The sequence below is a fragment of the Crocodylus porosus genome, unplaced genomic scaffold, assembly GCF_001723895.1.
Source record: "Crocodylus porosus isolate Cpor-Errol unplaced genomic scaffold, CroPor_comp1, whole genome shotgun sequence".
NCBI lineage: Eukaryota > Metazoa > Chordata > Crocodylia > Crocodylidae > Crocodylus > Crocodylus porosus.
In genome coordinates this window covers 75,222,158-75,243,028 of record NW_017728948.1, presented here as the reverse complement: position 1 = coordinate 75,243,028, position 20,871 = coordinate 75,222,158, and the positions used below count along the sequence as shown (strand labels likewise).

The 20,871-nt window shown below is 43.1% G+C and overlaps 1 protein-coding gene across 6 annotated transcripts in view; it reads right to left on the bottom strand.

The window, feature by feature from the left end:
* FAM13A (family with sequence similarity 13 member A) overlaps positions 1–20,871 on the bottom strand; it is a 236,904-nt gene that overhangs the window by 41,847 nt on the left and 174,186 nt on the right. For 5 of the 6 annotated variants that reach the window (XM_019552864.1, XM_019552862.1, XM_019552863.1 and 2 more), the window contains 3 exons: positions 17,728–17,769; positions 5,755–5,799; positions 3,131–3,310 (listed from right to left, as the gene is read on the bottom strand). In XM_019552864.1, the coding sequence (XP_019408409.1) occupies positions 3,131–3,310; positions 5,755–5,799; positions 17,728–17,769 (267 nt within the window). The remainder of the gene's footprint in view (positions 1–3,130; positions 3,311–5,754; positions 5,800–17,727; positions 17,770–20,871) is intronic. The other variant, XM_019552867.1, reaches the window with a different exon arrangement.

The following is a 20,871-nucleotide window of genomic DNA, read 5'->3' as shown; positions in this document are numbered from 1 at the left end:
CCGAGCTACAAGATAAGCTCAGGTGCAGAACATCCCCTGAGAAAACATAAGTAGGGATCAACACTTCAGACCCTATCCGGCTGTCAAGAATGTCACTGACTTCAGTGGAACCTGGCCTAGCTCCTGGATGTACAATTGGTTATTTAAGCTTAGGGTGGTGAATTTTAGCTTGGGACAAATTTTTTAAGTGACCAACAACCATCAATTTCTGTTAACTAAGTGCAGAGTTTTGGTACAGCTTCTATACAGACTCTTGCACATGCTTTCAGGCATAAGAATAAGCATGAGTAGAAGACAGAATAGGAACGAAAGTGTCTCCTCAACTGTAAGTATAGTGCTGTAATAAAAGTCTGCATAATATGCTGTGTGGTGTGTGAGTAGGATAGCTTGGTTAACATCTTCTTGTGTGACACTAGATTTTTGTTATACCTTGTTGGATTTGCAGGCATTTTCCTGAAATATTGTCAATTTTGGCTCCTTGGGTATAGTTGGAGGAAATAGGGGATAGGGCATCCCCTGCATTTGTCCTTTGGAATCCACTGCCCTGTCCTCTTAAACAGGGCTCTCTCTATTTTGTGTAGTAAAAGAAACCTTTACAAAATGTATGCATTACTGTATTCTTTATATTTGCATGCAATAATGTATTTTCTTTTTTTTAAACTCTGTGCTCCCTCAGGTTAAATGCAGGTCTGTCATGCTGGAATGTTTGGCAACTGTTGTAAGCAGGAATGATCCTGAAACCCGAGTTCTGCCTACGTGACTTCAGCAAAGTTGCTCTAGATTTGCACTAGAGTAAATAAGAAAAAAAAATTGCTTCAAAGGGTTTGGACTATGTTAATGAGGTACAGAGTATTCATATTTTTTTAAAACTCCTTCCAGTTGCTTTCTAGTTCATGATTCATAGGAAGAGCAAGATGAAAGAGAATCCTACAACCAAATCTAGAAGATATTCTTTTATCTGTGCACTATAATTATTATAACCTCAGCCAAACTGATCCATTACAGCAGACTGCAGAACTTGCAATGTACTTCGTGCAAGTCCATGTACAGATTTATGTAGTAAATACTCTCCTAGTTTTAAATTGCATGGTTGTTTAAGTCAGTGACATTACAGAGCCTCTTTAAACTTATGTCCAAGCAATAGGGAGACAACCACCACCCAAATCCCAGCACAATTTGTCTTTGAGGCCATGGAAATGACCCAATTCTCCAAAGCATTGTGTTTAGAAATGGCATCTGGGGTTTGGGAGTCAATTACAGTATTGATGATGTAGTACTCACCTGGGTTAGAAAGTACTAAGGCAGATCTGTAAAGCAATGTGGAGGCTGCACAGTAGGAAACAATAGCCCCTGCAGTACTATATGCTTCTAAACATGTACATTAGCCCATCTCTGACCTACTTACCTGAGAAGTCTGTCAGCACAGCTACTAAACAGGAAAAACAACTCTGGATTTATAGCCAGATGCTTCTATGGCTTGAAAGCCCAAATCCCCAAACCAGCTTTTCAACTTGTCTTCGTTTGTATAGAAATGCTTTTAGTGTAATTGCTGTTCTCTACTTCATTAATGTCTTCACACATGTCAAGCAGCATGGACTACAATTTGCAAACCTGTGTTCCTAGAGTTAAACTCCTATGTAAAAGTGACTTGACTGTATAGGTGCTAAAAAACCTGCAGCTCCTGCAGGTTTTGTGGGAACTTGACATCTTTGAAAATTAAATCCTTATTTAGGGGACTCATTACGGACATAAAAGCCTAACTTCAGACCTCAGGCCTCCATCTTATGGATATTTATAAACACACTGAACTACAATAGGACTTGAACGTTAGGGCTGTGCAAAGCTTTGGTCGCTGATTCAGTCTGGCTGAGATTCGGTTCGATCTGGAAGCCGAATCTCTGAATCCAAATAGAATCAGGAGACCCTTTAATCTCTCCAAATTGAAATCAGAGAGATTTGATGATTCAGACATAGTCACAGCTTTAAATGTTTTTTCTACATACCTCAAGGTAGCAGGCAGCTTGTGACTGCTGAGATGGTGGGGTGGATGGAGCATCCCATGGGGGGGCGGTCCCCAGCATGCTTGGCGGTGGACCCAGAAATGGAGCAGAAGTACTTCCGATCCACTTCCAGGTTTGCCGCCAAGCATTCAGGGGGCCTCCCTGAGCTTCTGGGGGATACTCCATCTGTCCCACCATTCTCAGCATTCTTGAGCCGCGCCTGGTACCTCAAGGTACGTAGAAAAAACATTTAAAGTTGTGTCTATGACCGAATCACTGATTCTCTGAATTGGCATTGAATCTTCAGATTCATATGAATCGAATCTGGGCAACGATCTGAATCAACTAATCGAATCACTATCCCTGATTTGGTCTGAATCTGAATTCGAATGGAATACAGCCTGTTTTGCACACCCCTACTGAACATGCTTACAGTTACATATGCAAGTATTCATATCACCAAGGCCTGGGTTTCAAAACGTTGGCTACATTATACCATTCTACTGTCCTTACCACCCTATAGAAAAATATATTCTGTTTCCCTCACACTGTTGTTAGTGGACAAGCCTTTGAAATGTGAACATTTCCATAGCATAAGCTAAAGGTCACCTGTATAACACTGAGAAGAAAGGAATACTATACATCATTCTTAATCCTTGAGAAACAGTTAACAAAAATAGTGCCTAGTTTTTTAGAACAAATGAGAGAGTGTTTTTTTTCCTTAATAAAAAAAGAAAACACTTTGCTTCCTCAAGTGGCTGCATAGTACCCTACAGACCACTAAAAAACAACCTGAATGTAAGCTGCGTCTCCATGCATGAAATGAGTTCAGTCCTAATTTTAAAGGTATTTCTTTTTTTTAGGAAAGCATCTAAAAAGGTTATTTTAGCCCGGAAAGAATCTCTGTACACTGTGCTTCAGTCCATTCCATTACCACTAATAAAGCCCCTAGCTCTGCAACTCCCACTTCCGGCTAATGGCAACGGAGCCTCATACGAGTGTAAAATCATTCCTTGCGCTAAAACTTGTAACAGGGAAGATCCTGTCAAAGTCTCACTAAGTTAATGCACACAATATGATGCAATCAATCCTGTACAATTGTTTAAAAAAAATAAAAATCAGGATCATACATGTCTCTGTTTCTTCGGGCTTCATCTTGCTCTTTGTGATGCCGCCGCCTCTGCTTAGCAGACACATTGGAAGAGGTTGAAGATGTTCCCGATTCAGAGTCCTCTGAACTCTGCCCTCCTGAGCCATGAACATCAAAAAGGTGCTGTTCCACTGCTGAGCGGATTGTCTTCTCTAAATATCTGGCAAACCGAACAGGTCAGGTAAATGGATGGACTGACAAGAATGCCTCCCAAAAAAAAAAAAAATGAACCAACCTCGCCCCCATCCCCCTCCAGATACACACACACTATTTTTTTTTTTCTGTATTTCAATATCATAAAATTATACTTGGGATTGTGCACACTTGTAGTAAAGCCCCTGTTAGGATGTGAGGACACATCTCAGAAATGCTGAGCCCTCGTGGTTTCCACTAGTGTCCACATACACTGTGGCTGCTCAATATTTCTGTGAATCAGGCCATTTTTTCCTATCTCCCTGATATGAATGCAAGGACCTAACTTTGGCCTCCCAAGTTAACACCCTTGCCCTGAAGAGTTCACATTTGTTTGAAATGCAAATTCAAGATTGAAGTGATTAGAAAACCAGTAATGACCCGAGAGGCTCTAAAATTACAGGTTATTTTAATTCACTCCCAGTTCTGGAAGGAAAAATTACCCTTCTAAAACATGGTACACAGCCAGGGGGAAATGACAAGAAACTCACTGACCAATCCTATGAAAGCAAACCTGTGGGAAAGGTATGTTACGTTTGGATTGTTAATGCATGCTTGAGGCAACCAGTGTGTCATCCCTGCTCTGCATAGACTGAGCAGAGCTAGAGGTGGTGCAATGTGGGGAAACATGCCTACAGTGCCACAACCTAACAAGCTATGTGTACTCCCCTTCTCTGCCCAGTGTTGGACCAGTGCTGTTGGCCCATAAAAAATGAGACTGGGGTTACAGCCTTGTTTCTTCTTTAATCTTCCCTATCAATTTTGGGGTGACAGACTCCCAGAGAAGCTAGAAGTGAACATGGACAGTGCATGCAAAGATTGATGACAATCTGCTACAGCTTCACAAGAAAGGAAGGCTCTGTGAAATAAAGACATCTAGTGTTCTACACATAAGCCTGTGGATGCATGTGCAGCAAGGTATGCAATGACCATATGCTAAGGGCATGTAGCTAAAAGTACGGTTAGAGAGAATAAAATTGTGACCAATATTCATACATGCTCCTGATCACTAAATAACAGGGAGATTTTCAAAAGACTCAAAAGGCAGTTGATGGTTAAGTGGAATCAGCTGCCCCATGTGTCTTGGAAAATGTCCTCCCCAATGTACTTAAGTCATTCTCACATCTGAACTTCTTAGAAAAGATATCATTTGTTACAATGTCCATGTCATCTGAACCCTTAACTCAATAAATAATTCCAGGATGGTTGATATTCATTTCTATGATATCCTTTGGGAAAAAGAATGTTGTTCCTTATCCCGTCTTTTTATATGAACTGGTTATTCCTTATATGCTTTCTACATGGAAAATTTACCACTCCAGGAATGCAACCTGATGTGAGATACATTATTGTAGTCAAAACCCTCCCTTATTAGTTCATAAGAAAAAAGAAGTTAGCCTAAACAAAACTAGCAGGTTTAATCTGACAATGGCCAGCAACCTTTGCAGCATTCATATGAAATGGAAATGAAATATCAAATAAAATTAAATATTATATAAAAGGCTGGCCAGGAGCCACTCTAATTAAAATGCCATGCCTTCACCCCTGGAGCATGTGTATAGACACGCAAAGTTCCTTCTTTTTTCACAGTTTCCTATATTCACAGGCCAGAGGAGATTCATGGGTAAAGTATGAGATCAATCATTTTTTTGAAAAAATTTGAAAATTTATTCCTAAAATTTGAAGGGGTTTCAGCATGTACTCTGGAAGACCATATGTCAAAAATGGCTCAACTACAACTTCCAAATTTCTTTAATTCTGTCTGCAGTGAAATTTAGCGCACAAAACATTTTTTTCTAGGGAGTTGTCTGGCTAATTCCAAACTGATCAGCTATGAATATGTGACCCTGTCTGTGGGCAGTGAAGTCTCCAAAGAGATCTTAAGTCTGTACTAACTTTTGACTACATTGATAGACTACTGAGTTTATAATTGAAACATCATCATAGACAAAATGTGATTTAACTATAACACAGTCATCAGATACTGGTAAGAATCCCCCACCAAACTAGGGGACTTCAACATCAGGTGAATAAGAGGGCTTGGAAGTTCTTTGGGACAGGGACAACTGTTTATTTCTAGTTTTGTAAAGCACCAACCATTCTTGAGTCCTACTCTGTGACAGATTCCTAGACACTCAAGTGATACAAGTGAATAAGAGGCTAATACTGTGCAGCAAGTTTGAAGTTCTTTAATTCCCCATGTTCTGTACTATCAAAACACCCCACAGGGCACGGGAAAGAAGCAAGTAATTTTTATACTTGGTTTATTTTCACTACAGTAATTTTGATTTGGGGCAAAAATAAACTCTCTTTGGGTAGCACTAAGCCATTACAGAAAAATAAAAGAATTAAATATTTTTGAAAATGTACATATACAGAAAACAGTCACAGCATTTATAAACAGTCACTTACTCTCCAGTAGCAGGAATGTTACTACTGACTTGAGATACATGGGCACTGCATAAAGGGAAGAAAAAAGAAGAAAGTTAGATCTAATTACCAAAGTAACATCAACAAAACATCTGAAGGAGAGCCCTGGCTTCTCTTTTCACTGTCTTTCCTTAGAGGCAAAATTAGCTAACTAAATGAAATTAAGGGAGGGTCCTGCATCCTTACTGGCTTGACATCTATCACACCAAAAATTCATAAACTTACATCAATTTTATTTACATCCTTTTAATGCAATGCATCAGGCCAGTACACTCAGAATTGGGTTGCTTCCATTTCACTAGAGGGACTGCAGACTAAAAGGAAGGTAATTTAATTACTACATATTACAGAATCTTCTCCTTCTGCAACTATAAGTCGCATGTGATCCATTCAGAGAGCTCTGTCCTTTTGAGATGGGATCTGAAAATGCATCTGCTAACTCTCTGCTTGCCATGTCCTTTGCTTCCTTTTTTTGTTTTTAAATATCTTTTCTCTTCTTGCTGGGTGCCTCTCAGTCTGACCCCAGGCTCAGGAAGAGCCAAAACAATTCCAGTTGTCACCACTCACAGTTCAAAGCCCTTTCAAACAAGCTGACGTGCCATCTCGCACAGCCATCACTGATTTGCTCCCTAACTGCACGGCCAGATTAGACCTGGCCAAAGCAAGCCCCCTCCCCACACTAGATTCCCTTCCCACCAGCTGACTCAGCCATGCAGATAAAAGGGCATGTGATATTTTACTCCTGTTCATCATCCCTACAGGATTTATTAAACCAAAATAAGTTATGAGCTTAAATGTTTCATTTGGCTTTATCCTCTTATCAGCAAGAGAATTAGTAGCATGGCTGACTAGTATACTGATATGTATATCTACCTTCTGTGGCTGGGTTTCAAGAGGGAAGTGTTAACATTTCACTGCAGTATATTAAGTTTAGTGTGCTGCCCTCAGCGCTGTCCTTGGTCTTCAGTCAGGAAATTAAATTGAAACTACACAACTTCGCAAACTACATCATTGCTGCTGGTTCAGTGTCTCCATTCCTTTAAAGTGACAACAAATCTCTTTTGCTTCTTTTTAGTACATCACCCACCAAAGACTGTATCTTCTCTGTCTAGCCTACTGCTGCCTGAGAGATTGAGGCACTGCACACTGCTGCTCCATGGGTTTACTTCAGTGGTAGCAGCGGTGGTAAGGCCTAATTTTGGTACCAAGGAGGGGGGTAAAATAATGGTCGGTAACACTAGTTTACTATACAGGGGTAGTTAACTGTTTTAGTTTCAAATCAGCTATAAGGCAGGGTAGTAGGGTGACCACCCATCCCTAAGTGAGCGGGACAGTCCTGGAATAGGATCAAGTCCCGGGCCTGGACTGCATGACTCTAGGATAGCATTTGTCCGAGATTCGCAGCATTGTGCAGGGATCTGGGTTCCCCTTGCAGTCTGGCAGTTTTCTACATTAGAAAACTCCCACTGACTTCTGTGTTCAGGTAAGCCTTCCCAGGGTATTCTTAGTTTCTGTAATACATCTATACTGACAAGCCTGATTTGAGCAAACCACTGCAGCGCACACACATTCTCGGGCCAGTCATTCTTTTTCTGTGCATTTTGAACTCTACTCCAGACACAACTCCCCAGCACAAGGGCACGGCATGAAAGCACGAGCTTACTTGGAAGTATGTTGCACAGACACAGAATCTGTACAGTTGTACAAATCAAATATTTATTACATACATACATGTATACACACACAAATGCATAATTCGGCTATTAAGTTCCTGTAAACATACAGATTTTATAATCATTATACACACTTGAGTGAACACACAGACCTACAGCAAGGCTCCTCCGAGTATGCACATGTGTATGCAGCTATCCACTTTCTTAATCTACACAGGCATTAATTAACCTATGCAATTAATTTGTCACATTATTTTACTGTTTATCCTGGACATTTTGATTAGCTCATGTATTTCCTTTCCACTCATAAATCTCTTCCTCTGGGACTTATTCCAGAAATCTAACCCTGCTGTGCCCAAAGTTGCTATTTTTAACATTTTCCCTTTGAAAAGTAAATACTTCCCAAGGTACATGGATGTATAAGAGGAACAAAGGTCATGTAGTTGCAATTTATCACACAAGTTTCCCTGCCACATGTTTGGTATTAGTTTAATAGTATGTCAATTTTCTATGCCCATGTTAATTCTTAATATTCACATATAATCCATGTTAGATATTTCATTCTTGATTTATTTGATGTATATGCTACCCTTCCCAAACAAAGACTGAGGTTGGCTTACAATAAGAAAATAGAATAACTTAAAAACAGTGGCAAAAGAACTAAAAAAGGGAACTAGACTATCAGGATAAAATGGAGACCCCCCTAAACAACATCTCATCCTAGTTTTATTTGGCCTACAAAATATTCCAAGTCTTATAGGTTCTGTCAGTAAACCAACACAATATTGATTTTAACATTATGTTATAACACATCTGAAGTAAATATATAGTCATCTACCCATGCCAAGTTCAGGGAAAACAAAGCATTTTAAAACATCTTCTTGATAATATCATTAGCTCTTTTAAAATTTAGAAACTGCGTCTCTATGTATTAAGCAAGATTGTATAAATGAAGTAAGATTTCACTTCTTGGTCCTGTGATATTTTAGTGCTCTTTACTGGTCCTGTACCTCAATAGTATGGGGGATTTTCAAGCAGAGGTTTTCAGATGTACTACAATTCCACAATAATTGGCTTTTCATGCTATTGAATTTTGAAGCTTAGTTAAAATGCACTGCTAAACTGGCTTATTTATTCTGCATCAACCTTTTCTACATTCTGGAAGTTATCCCTTTTGGGTTTTTTTGCTTTTAAACTCTTGCACAGTGAACAGAATTATGAAATAGTTTTAAAATACTAAGCACAAATGTGTATGAGCATGTTAGTAATCTCTACCAAATACAAGGTGAGAGCTTTTGGAGAATTTCTCATTTAAAGAGAGAGACTTCAGGTGATGAATTCCTAGGGGTTACTAAAAACTTCTCCGGCGGCTGAAGTCACGAATCATTCACACCATGCTTCACAAAGCACGCAAAGCCTTGCTATGATTGCCCAGAAATGCACTTTATCTTGTCCTGTTGTGCAATTAAATGGCTTCAGAACAACCCCTTTGTTTATTAAATTGGCAAAACAATATAAACTCATGTCCTGCTTGAGTTAATCATTTTCTCCTTGTGTCTGACTCACTGATACTCACAGTTGCTCATTTTCACAGCTAGATTATTTTCATCAAACTATACCAATCTTGGGAGGCACACTGAGGAATTATCAACTTCTAAGCTTACACAGTCCTCATTGTGCCTACTGCTGACAGCCTTTGGGCTGTTAGACAACTTTGGGAACGCATGCTTCCTCAGAACTAGCCTTGTCTGCAAATTTGTGAAGGAAGTCCATACCCCTCTTTTAAACTCCACTGTTTTACTGATGTGCTTCCATAACCTCTTCGGTATTTGTCCATTGAACAAGCATGGCACCCTAGCATTATCACACACGTAAGTACAAGTTTTGTGGACCCCTCGGTCCCCCCTTCAGATACGTCCCATTGCCTTTCCCAATGGAAAAGTTGCAGGAGAAGCTGACAAGTTCATTCTCCTCACAAATTTGCCCAATGAGAAATGCCAGTGAAACAAGCATCTAGTTTCCTAAACAGACCATTTCCAAAGCCTATCTGGCATTTAAAATTTCAGCAGCTAAATTATTCAAATGTTTAAAGGTACTATAATAATGCAGGTGTTTGCCAAATAAACACCCCAAACTATTTAATTTTCAGTATGGCAATGCCCACCTTTTTTCCTTTAGTTTAAGGTTAACCCCTTGATTTGTCTGGACCTTACAATTCATTTTCAGACCGTTTCAAAATTGAAGTTTGATTTTACAAATCTTCAAACCAGGTAAGGTTTGCTTTTGCAGAAAAATTCTGAAACTAATGGGTTTAAACAGAAAAATCTGCTATAAATCCTTATATATGGAAAGGATATGATCCTAATGCTTTCTTTGCACACTGCAGGGTAGTTGGATTTATGGAACATTATAACCTGCCTGCTATCCAGTAACTCCAGGTAACCTCTCTACATTTTACCAGCTACAGTCTATTACCAGCTCAACATTACCCATTTGTCCCCCACCTTCCCGTCTCATACCTATCATCTCCAGTCCCCTCTGATCCTCACTGCCACACACTTGCATTTTGACAGACCTGCATTTTGCATACTGGCTTCTCACCATGGAAAACATGCAACCCCAGCAGACTCTCCCCGTGCCTGAAGAAGAGTGTTTGTGCCCAAAAGTTTGCAAAGAACAATTTTTCCAAGTATATAGTTGGTCTAATAAAAGATATCACATTAGAATCACATTTACCCAAAGAAACTTGCCCTTCCTTGCAAACTGACTTTTGCAAGTTCAAGTCTGAAATTATTTATCTCACCTTAATGCAGTGTACTATGTTCATGGTGAGACTGTAATATTATCACCTGAAAATTAATCCCATTAAGAAGAATGGATCTCTGGTATTTGTTCCTTATATATAGCCCTTCCTCCATCCCTAGTCTTGCTGCTTAAATTGCTTACAACCTTTTAGGGCTTGTGCACACTGACATCTACTGCCTGAAACAGAGATATACTTGGAACAATACAAGTGACCTGACCAAGAAAAGACTGTACTGTAGTAGGTAAGAATGTCTTATATTTGAGTCACCCCTTCAGTCTTCAACTAATGCACATAAAGTGAAGCACAATTACCAGTCTGCAGCATATATGATTTCTAAAAGGGCCAAGGTTCTTCAAGCTCTTGAGTAGCTACTATTGCAAGTCTCAGCTCCTCAAACAATAAAGAGTCTGATTCAGCAATATCTTATTAGGCAATAAATCTACAAACAGATCTTCAATGATCTCCAGATGGCTTAAAGGAGAACTGTCATGAGGAAAGACATATGCTTTACCCAACTATACTTAATGCAGACTCTCCCTATGCCTGAAGAAGAAGGGTGTTTGTGCCCAAAAGCTGGTAAAGAAGAATTTTTCCAACTATTTGATTGGTCTAAAAAAATCAGTTACTCGAAGAACCTTGTCTGCCTGTGTCCTTAGACCAACAAGGCTATAGCCAGCAACCCTGAACCATCTTGTCTGTTATACAAGAGTAGCTAAGCCATTTCTCTTGTGTAACATAGGACAAGTGTCAGAGACAATAGATAACTCAAGCAGAGAGAATAGTGGGAATCAAATGGTGTGAAAAGCCTAAATGATAAATCTGGGAAAAGCACCTGATTAAAAGTGGGTCTAGTCCAGCACCTATTGAAGTCAACGTACATTTTGTTACCAGCTTAAGAAAAAGGGCTGAACCTTTGGTGTTTCTTCTGATCTAGATATTCTCATACATATCTGTATTTACTTGAAACCAAGATGAGGGCCCCCCCACCCCAGTTAACATGGGGGGTGGGTGGGGAGGCTTGTTTTGTATTCAAGTGCTGCTGCTCCGGTTCTGTCCTGGGACAGCTGCTGCTGCTGCTTGGGAGTCAGCAGCAGTTTGGTGCATTCCGGTCAATGGTCAGGGCTAAGGTCTGGGACTGGGTGCCAGCAGGGGGAGAAGAGGAGAGTGGTTAGGGATTGGGTGGGGGATGGGACAACAGCATGTGCTCATCATCAGGTGAGTGATCAGGAACCAGCTTGGGTCAGAGGATGGGGCTAGGGTTGCCAATTCTCTTGGAATCTATTCTAGGAGGTTTCATCACATGACATAATCACATCAATGACTTTACATCAGAAAAGCAAAATGTACATTACTATTACATTTTAAGAACCTGCTGGACTCCTTCATATGTCAGATTCAACATTTAATATTTATTTTAATGAATGCCCTATCATTTGTCTCCTGGGTGATTCTCAGCAGTCTTCTGGAGATTTCTATCTATCTAATTCCTGGAGACTCCAGGGCAATCTTGGATGGTTGGCAACCCTAGGTGGGGTACGAGTGCACTGGGGGTAGCATAACAGTGCATGCTGCTGCCCCATTCCATGACCTGCACTATTTCCCAATCCCCTGAACCACACCACTATCCCATCTCCTGATTCATGCTGCTGATCTCAGGCAGCTGTGTGAATCAGGGGATTGGGCGGGCAGGCTCAGCAAGTGGCAGGGGAGATAGCGGAAAGGCAGCAGGGGTGCTCTCATAGGGGGGCAGTGGCAAGAGAGCAAGGTGCAGGGAATCGGGCTGCCTGCCTTCCCCTGCACTTAGGGACAAATTTCAAGATTACCTCCAATAATCAGTGGGGTATTTGATATATGGAAAACAATAACAGTTTAAAACTTGTACATGTACATAATCCAATTGTTGAAGGTCATCTTAAATTCAAAGCTGTCTTGGATTCAGGTAAATAAGGTACATATTAGCCAAGCAGCCACCCACCTCAAGAGTTAACAGCAACTATTCATTCACAGTATTTCCTTTTTTCACATTTTGGAGAATATCCATTGAGGAATTGCTTTAAAAACCAATTTTAAACAGGATTTCTAAAACATATACTCCAACAAAGAGCACTGCTATGGAATCTGTTTCCTCCAAAAGCTCATTTTACAAGTTGGACAAAACTGCCTATACTTAGAATTGACTTTGCTAGCTGTTGCTTGATTACCTGAAACTGGATTACCTAAGGCAGCTGGCATTTGCATTTTAGTTATATGAAGTAAGCAGGCTGAAGGACGCCCACTTATATAAGAATCTCAGTTCTAACACTCATGTGGCTTTCATTACAAGAAATTTTGGAACACAAATACACGTTATGCACAACTGTCTAGAACAAACAGTACATAGGATTTCCTCTCCCTTTATTGTTACAATACTAATGTTGCAAGGTACTCAAGACACCAAAGCCGAGCAAATAAACAAAGTGTCTTAGGAACGAGACTATAAGGGATTCATGAAATCCAGCACTTGCTATCACAGGAAACATTTCATGCAATTCCTTTCACAAACTATCTTGAAGTGATTAGATCCTTCCCCTCTTCTACTCCTACTGGAAGGCTCTTCCAGGACCTCATTCCTCTTCAAAGAAAGTTCTCATCTCCAGCTTAAAATTTATTTACTACCAGTTTATATACACTTTTTGTCATGTAAACCTTATCATTTGACAAAGCCTTTTTTGGTCCCCCTTCATAGAGTTTTGTCTTCTGAAATACATCAGTGTGGTATAATCATCCTTCCTCTCAGTCTTCTTTTTGCTAGGCTAAACAAGCATTCTGATGGTACAAAATAGTCTTTCTATGCCTCACCACCCTAGTAAAGTCCTCTGCACCAGTTCCTCTTTGAATTCACCTTTCTTGAACAGAGGTGATCAGAATTGCAGAAAAACTCTCACCAGAGCCTTGCCATGTCTATCGTACCACACAACCTAGCATGTAGGAGGGTTGGAGTGTTGCTGTAGCTGTGAAGGTCCAAACAATATGAAAGAAGCATGGGTATTTTGGGTAATATCTTTTATGGGAGCAGCTGTATAAAAAAAGAGAGGTTAGACAAGCTTTCAGGCACAAACGCCCATCTTCCCCAGACATGAAGAATTAAAGATATTTGCTTTATTACTGATTCTTGCCTTTTAAAAACAAACAAACAAACAAACTTAAGGAAAAGAAAATTGCTTCTAGCCTGTCATGAAATGTAAAATGCAGAATGAAGTTACTAAATATAAAAAAGAAAAATTATGACATTTGCAAAATGGATAAATGAATAGACAGAACGTTCCTCTAGCTGGCAATAGCTACATGTTACACAGTGCTTGGAATACATACAGCTCTTGCACATATCCACCCAATATATTACATAACTGTCTGTATTAAATTACTGTACATACTGTACAAACCCAGCAACCGCTACACTGTCTTGGCACCCCGCAACCCTATGTATTTACATTAATGACTCACTCATTAAATGATGGGCTTAAGATTCCAAACTATGTAATCTTGGTTGGCACCCAATCAGGACAAATAAAATGGACTATCAGACTTAAGGACTGATTCAAAGGGTTTCCCTCCCTTCCCTTCTGTGGTGCTGGATTGATCAGAACACACATCATACCCTGCTCGGGGCAGCAGTAAAAAAAAAGTCACAAAGGAGAAAAAAAAAAAAAAAATCTGCCACCCACCACACTGCAAGCAGCAGAACACCAGCCGTTGCCCAGCCTGTGCTGGGTCTCCTGCCAAATTAACTCCACTTGGCAGCCAACCTCAAAACTACACATTTTTGATGTGTGATAAATAGCAACAAGAATTACAAGCCATTACATATATTTATCAGTAATTGCTTCTAAGTGATGTTACAAAAAAAGCAGGGGAGGCCTGAAGGCTTATGTTTCAAGGTATACTGCTCCCCCTTTGATCTGCTCAGTCATTTCTTGCAAACAGCTGACTTGTTCTCACTTACCCTCTTCTGATTTACGAAGTCCAGTTCCCATACAAATTGCTCCTCCCTTGGAAAGGCTCTCATGTATGCCCATTCCTATCAATGCCAAACCCGCATTTAAGAGACTCTTTGGATCTTCAAATGATCCTAGAAGATAATCATTTCCTATTCCTCAAACTGTATACTAGGACCGTGCAAAGCTTCAGTAGCCAATTCAACTTGGAGGAGGTTCAGCCCGATGCAGGGACCAAAATTCTGAATTCAAATCGAATCTGGAGACCAAGCTCTGAATAGATTCGAAGCATCCAACTCGATTCGGAAAAGCTTCAGCTGCTTCAGATATTTGGCCATAGATTAAACAGGCAGCTGACAAGCCTGTTGGGATTTGGGACAAGCTGCCCAACCAGGGTGGGGCAGGGCATGGGATGCAGGCGCAGCAGCACTGGGAGTGGGAGCTATGCCCTGCTGCCACCCAGAGCCAACCACACCTGCATTGTGCCCCTCCCCACGCACCAGCTTGGCAAGCAGCAGCAGGGCAGAGCCTTTGCAGCTCCCCTCACCGGGCCAGAGGCAGGGAAAAGCCACCATGGCTGCCCTGCCCAGCCCCAGCCCGGCACTTTAAAAACAAAAAGCCCCTCAGTCACCGGCTCTGGCACCAGTGGGGTTTGCGGCCCCTGGGCACTTGTGGCAGACCACCCCCATGCAGTGTGGGGCAGTTGGGATCACCCACCCACCCAACCTCCCGCCTTGCACTCGTACGGCAGGTGCCCCATGGAATGGGTGTAGAATGGCTCAGCAGGGCACTGCACGCTGTCTAGGAACTGGGGAAGCTCCACCTGTCAGCTGGAGCTCAGCACCACTCAGCCCCAGTGGCCCCAGCTCCCAGGCAGCACAGTGCCCTGAAGAGCTGCACTTCACTTGTGCCATGGGGTAGCTGCCACCTGGATGCCAGGCACGGGGGATCCCTGCTGACCTCCACTGCCCTGCACTGCACAGTGGGGTTCTGCCACAAGTGCCCAAAAGGCCCCAATTGCCACTGCTGCATTTGGCAAGTGCAGGCTTTTTAAGTGCCGGGCAGAGGATAGGACTGGGCAGGGCAGCCATGAGGACTTCTGTAGCTCCCCACACCCGAGGAGAAGCAGGCACAGCCGGAAGAGCTGCGGGAGAACCTACAGCAGGGGCAGGCAATTATTTTAGGCAGATGGCTGCTTACCCAGTTTTGGCAAGCTGTTGAGGGCCGCATGGGTAGCCCCGCCCTTGACGGGTGCCCTGCCCCCGGTCACTATCTTGGGACCAATGTCCCAGGGCCAGTGCCAGGAGGACCCAGAGTGGGTGCAGGCTGGCAGGGGTCTGTGGAGCCAGGCTGGGCTGCACCACTAGGGAGAGGGGGAAGCTGACCCAGCTCCATAGAGCTCCTGTTGGCCAGGGCCCTGTACTCCTGCCACCCTGTTCTGGGCCCCACCAGAACTGGCCCTGGGACACAGGCGTGGGTCCCACACTCCTGCTGGCTCCCATGCCCACCTCACTCCCAGTGTCCCCCTCAGCCCCGCAGTACAGGTGGGGGGCAGCACACAGCCCCGACCCCATGCTCACCAGCAGGGAACGAGCTGGTGCTGAGTGCAGGGGAAAAGCAACCCCTCCCCAGCCCTGTGGTCAGCGCTCCCTGCTGCAGACACTCGCAGCCCGCAAAGAGCTGTCCTGAGCAGGCACAGACAGCCCCACGCGGGTTGAGAGGTGCTGCAGTGCAGGGCACCAGCCACAGGGTGGGGCCGTTTTTCTCCACTGCACTTGGTACCAGCTTGTAATCTGCCCTCGCTGCCAGCCTGGGCCCCACGCCAGCTCCAGGCTCACCCGTTGGGGCTGTGCTACAGCAGCAGCAGCTGCTTAGCGTGGAGGAAAGTGACCCCCTTGCTTGCCATGCCAGGCAGTGTTTGCTGCTGCTGCCCGCCCAGAGCTCATGCACCCGACAGGCAGCAGTGGTGGCAGCTGCAATGCAGCGTACTGTGGCGCGAGCTCCAGGCGGACAGCAGCAGCAAACACTGCCTAGCACAGCAAGCGGGAGGGCCACAGCTGCTGCCGCCATCCCGATGGGCGAGCCCAGAGCCGGTGCGGGGCCCAGGCTGGCAGTAGGGGCAAGTTACAAGCTGGTGCTAAGTGTGGGGAAAAATGATGCTACCCCCCACCCCGTGGCCAGCACCCTGCACTGCAGCACCTCACAGCCTGCGTGGGGCTGTCTGTGCCTGCTTGGACAGTCCTGTGTGGGCTGCGAGTGGCTGCAGCAGGGAACGCGGGCCACAGGGCGGGGGAGGGGCTGCTTTTCCCCCGCACTCAGCACCAGTATGTTCCCTGCCCATGGTCTTCCCCTGCCCTTCCCCCTTACCCGAGTTTCCTGTGCTGGTGCAGATAAGGAGCCACATGGTCCCAGGTCAGAAGCCCCTGGTGGGTCCTGCTGTTGCAGAAACCTGCTGGGACTTCCCTTGGGTCCTACTGTCCGTGGTTCCTGTCATCTCTGACTGGAACCAAGGACAGATAAGTATTTTCTAAATTTTTTAGGGACTGCCGGCCAGATAGAATGGCCTAGCGGGCCGCATTTGTCCACCCCTGGGCTAGATCGAGGCTCCCACAGTGAGGGACAGTGCTGCAGAGGCAGGAACAAGCTGAGTGGGGCCCCAGCAGGGTGGGACTTACCTGCTGGGGAGGCATGCCCTCAAATAATTTTTTCTCCCTCTGTCTCAATATGTGCCCCCCCAAGACTTACCTGCTTGTGGGGCGGGATGGCAGCAGCACACAGCAGATCTTGGGTTGCTTTTAAATCCCAAAGGTGATCTCCTCCTTAAAAAAGTTGGAGACCACTGATCTAAACCAACAGTGCTCAACCTCATGCCCCATGGACCACATGAGTGGCGTAGGAGTGGTCCACAGCCTAGATCCCACACACATGGTCAGCCTGTGGGTACAATCTAACACACTGTCATGCATGCCCCCACATGCTGGATACAGCCATGGAACAACTGTATGCTGGCGCTATCTGGCGTAGGGCTGTCATCCAGACTGCAGGGCTTCCTATAGGTGCAGAAATTAGGTGGCAGGGAAGCATTTAACATTGCTACTGGCCTCCAACAACCAAATGCATAGACTTGTGAGGAATCCCTTGGGCTAGATGACGTGGCTCTGTGGATCAGACGTGGTCTGGAGGCTGAGCACTACTTATATAAACCACGGAATGAACTGATCAAAATATGAAAAAGTTCATTATCTAGTCTAAAGTTTGCAAGCCTAGCATTAAAACTGAACCCTGCATCCACCCACAAACATATATGTTAATTATTTTAAATCTCAGCAGACTATCCCATGCCATTCAATGACCTGTGATCACGACAGTAAACAATAATCCTGAAGTTAATAACAGCCTGGTCAGACATTTTTGACATGGTGCCCAACATTTTGTTATAACATTAAGTCAATCCTACACAGAGAAACAAAATAAACAAAGAGAGAGACATCTGAATAAATACCTTAAATAGAAGGGTGACATAGGCCGTTCATCTTCTTGGGAGCTAAAAATAAAGCACATTTTTAAAAAGTATTATATAGTTCTGTTCTTTATTTGAAAGTTAATTCTTAACAAAATAAATGAATCAATCCACCTATCACATAAGCTAGGTATATACAAGTATTCTGTTCTGTTGCTGTACAGCAATTTATAAAAGGGCATTTTAAAACTACATTAAAAAAATAAATCAAGAAATCTCAAGTAATGTGCCAGAATTCATTGACTCAGAACAGATGTGCTGCTGAACTGCTGGGAGTCACTACAATTCTGCAGCAGTTTGTAGACTATTTCTATGGCAACAATAAAGTAAATTCACTGAGAGTAACCAGAGCCTTTCACTTCCTGCAGTCCAAGAATTAAGTAACCTGTCAGTAAAAATAAACAGAAATGCTGCTCGTGAGGAAGGATTTTTTACATTTTGCATTTGAAGATGCCACATTAGTAACCATGTGTGTACTGAGATGAAAATATGACTGCTACATTATTCTAGTTTTATACTAGTTTTACCCCACTGAAATCACGCCGAGTTGTACAAATATAAAACTGGGAGTGACAAAGATGAATGTGGCCTTTATAAACTAAATCTGTTTTAAATAAAAGTCAGGGGGGAGAAATCCATTCTTCCTTGATGTGGCTATACTAGGTCCTTGATTCCATATTATTGGCCTAATTCAGCTTAGATGAGACTCCAGTGACTGTACTGCCATATTGGACTTGAGTGCAGCCACAATCTGAATCATCTAAGAGTCCATTCTCTGAACCGTTATTTTGGTCTTGAGCCAATTACCCTGCAAGTAACTCCACTTGGGTGTTGCAATGTCCAAAAATTAGATATGTCTAATGATTCTAGGAGTGCAAGTGGCAGCTTCTGGAGCACTGTTAATCCAGAACACTTTTTGGAGAGCTGGGGACATTGTATTTAGGGGCATTTGCATTTTGTTTGCTTCACACCTTAAACTGAATGTATCACATATTAGGGCTGACCCATGATATATCACTATGCTTCGTTAAGTGTCAGGATAAAGCATGGAGCCATCTCAAGGTCTAGAGCATAACTGCCCCTCCACCCTATCAATGGGACTGAGCTGGGGAGACCCAGGGTCTCTGCCCAATTCTGCTGAATAAGAGTGGAGAACCTCACGGACACTGGACAGAGAGTACTGGCCTAAAGTCTCCCCCCTATTCCCAAAAAAGATGTGATGCTATCAAATCACAAGAAGGAAATTTAGAATCTTACAAAGCAGGTCTTCCAGGAAAAAAAAAAAAAATCAAGAGGGAAGGAAACTGATATTAGGTGGGGAAAGCCAAAAGGTGAGTTAAGTTTTATACAGACTTCAGAGAATGTGACTTTTGAGAGCACTGAGCTGTGACTTTTAACCCACTGAGGACACAGCATTCATGTTTACAGACTTCCCCTGAAGCAGGTTTGAGCCAGCGCTGAACACTCCTGAAAACGCAATGCATCACTGGTTTTGACCTCAGTTGCTTTTATGAGCTGACAAATGACTCTCAATGCATCTGCAAGCACAGGATAAGAGTGAAAGGATGCCACTGTGAATTTTGTTGATATGCAGCCAAATAGAGGTCTCAGATGTAGCACAGCAACTCTCACTGGAGTCCAAAGGAAACCATCAGAGATGACTTGGCCCAGAGCCAGCCAAAGGCATCTTTCTTATGTGAAATCTGCCTTTGGCTGTATGAACTGACTCAAGTGAGGGATATTATAGCCCTACAAAAATTACTACCAAATTAATCCACAAGTCAAAAAGACAGACACTGAAATAAAGCAGACATATAAGAAACACTGGAAACATTTCAACACTACTGTCTTCATCCCCCTGCCCCTGTTTGAGAACAAGTCATACACATGTCTGGATGCCATCTTGGTCACTAGATTGCAGAAAGTATCCATGATGGAATGACAGCTTGATTCCCTAGGTAAGTAACTATTTTCAGGTTCAATGGTGTCCCAGAATTCACGGCCAATGAAAAATACCCTGGGAGGGAAAGGAAACTATAGCTGAAGTCAGTGAGGTCTGCCAAAGCTCAGGACTCCCATGTAATGCAGTAGCTACAGTGACTTCGCAGTTTCCCAGTTCTCAAAGCAGTCCAACAAACACCTCAAGTTGTTGAAATGTTATGGCTCACTTCCATGGTTCTGTGTTCAGCTGCTTGGGCAGCTTTATTATATGGACTTTCATATGTGAGCAAGGCTCTGGGAAAGGGCAAGAAGGCTGCAAGTGCCATGGTCTATCCACCCCTCCTCCCCTCTGTCCTCTTACTGCTGCACTAGCTGACATAGCTAGTCCAAAAAAAGGAAACAAGTGTATGGAGTCAGGCTCCCCTGGACTAGCTATGTGGGCAAGTCCCTCCCTGGATTTCTATGGAAAGTAGCTTCTGCTTGCACAGCACTCAAAAGTAGTAAGAAAACCCCATGTCAGTGCCAAATATTATCATTTTGTAGAAGACATGCTGCAGCATATTTAGATAACCATTGCTAAAAGAGAGTGAATTACCACCACCACAGTAGTTGGGGCCTTTCAACTTGTATGCATAAGTGTGCTTCTCTGCCCCTTAGAAGTTGAGAGATTCTTTATATTCAGGGGTTTTAAACCAGGGGTTTGTGTACCCCAGGGGGTATGAGGCAACCACTTCTGGTTTTGCTGGCGCTTGACTGGCCACTGCCCCTGCCCCCCCAACTTGCTGACTAGCCACTGGGGGCACTCTGACCTAAAAAGGTTGAAAACCTGTACTTTATACTACTATAAGAGAAGTTGCGTAAGACTCATCAGGCCACCGGCAGAGCTTTTATCATATACATGCATTTTGAGTCATTACATAACAGTCTGACTTACAAACTGAAATGCCAGGATAGTCCCAATGGTATACAGAGAACATACAAAATAAGGCAGAACAAGCCACAGCACCATCAGAAATTCTACAATCTGATGACAGGAATGACAACATCAAATGCTGCTGAATGCAACACAGGCAGACTTCACTTTTTCAGCAAGCCATGGACTTCCTCTTTCCTTATCTTAGGACTATCCATTAATTCCCAGGTCATAAAAAACCTGAATGACACAGAAAAGGTCAAAATAAGTCT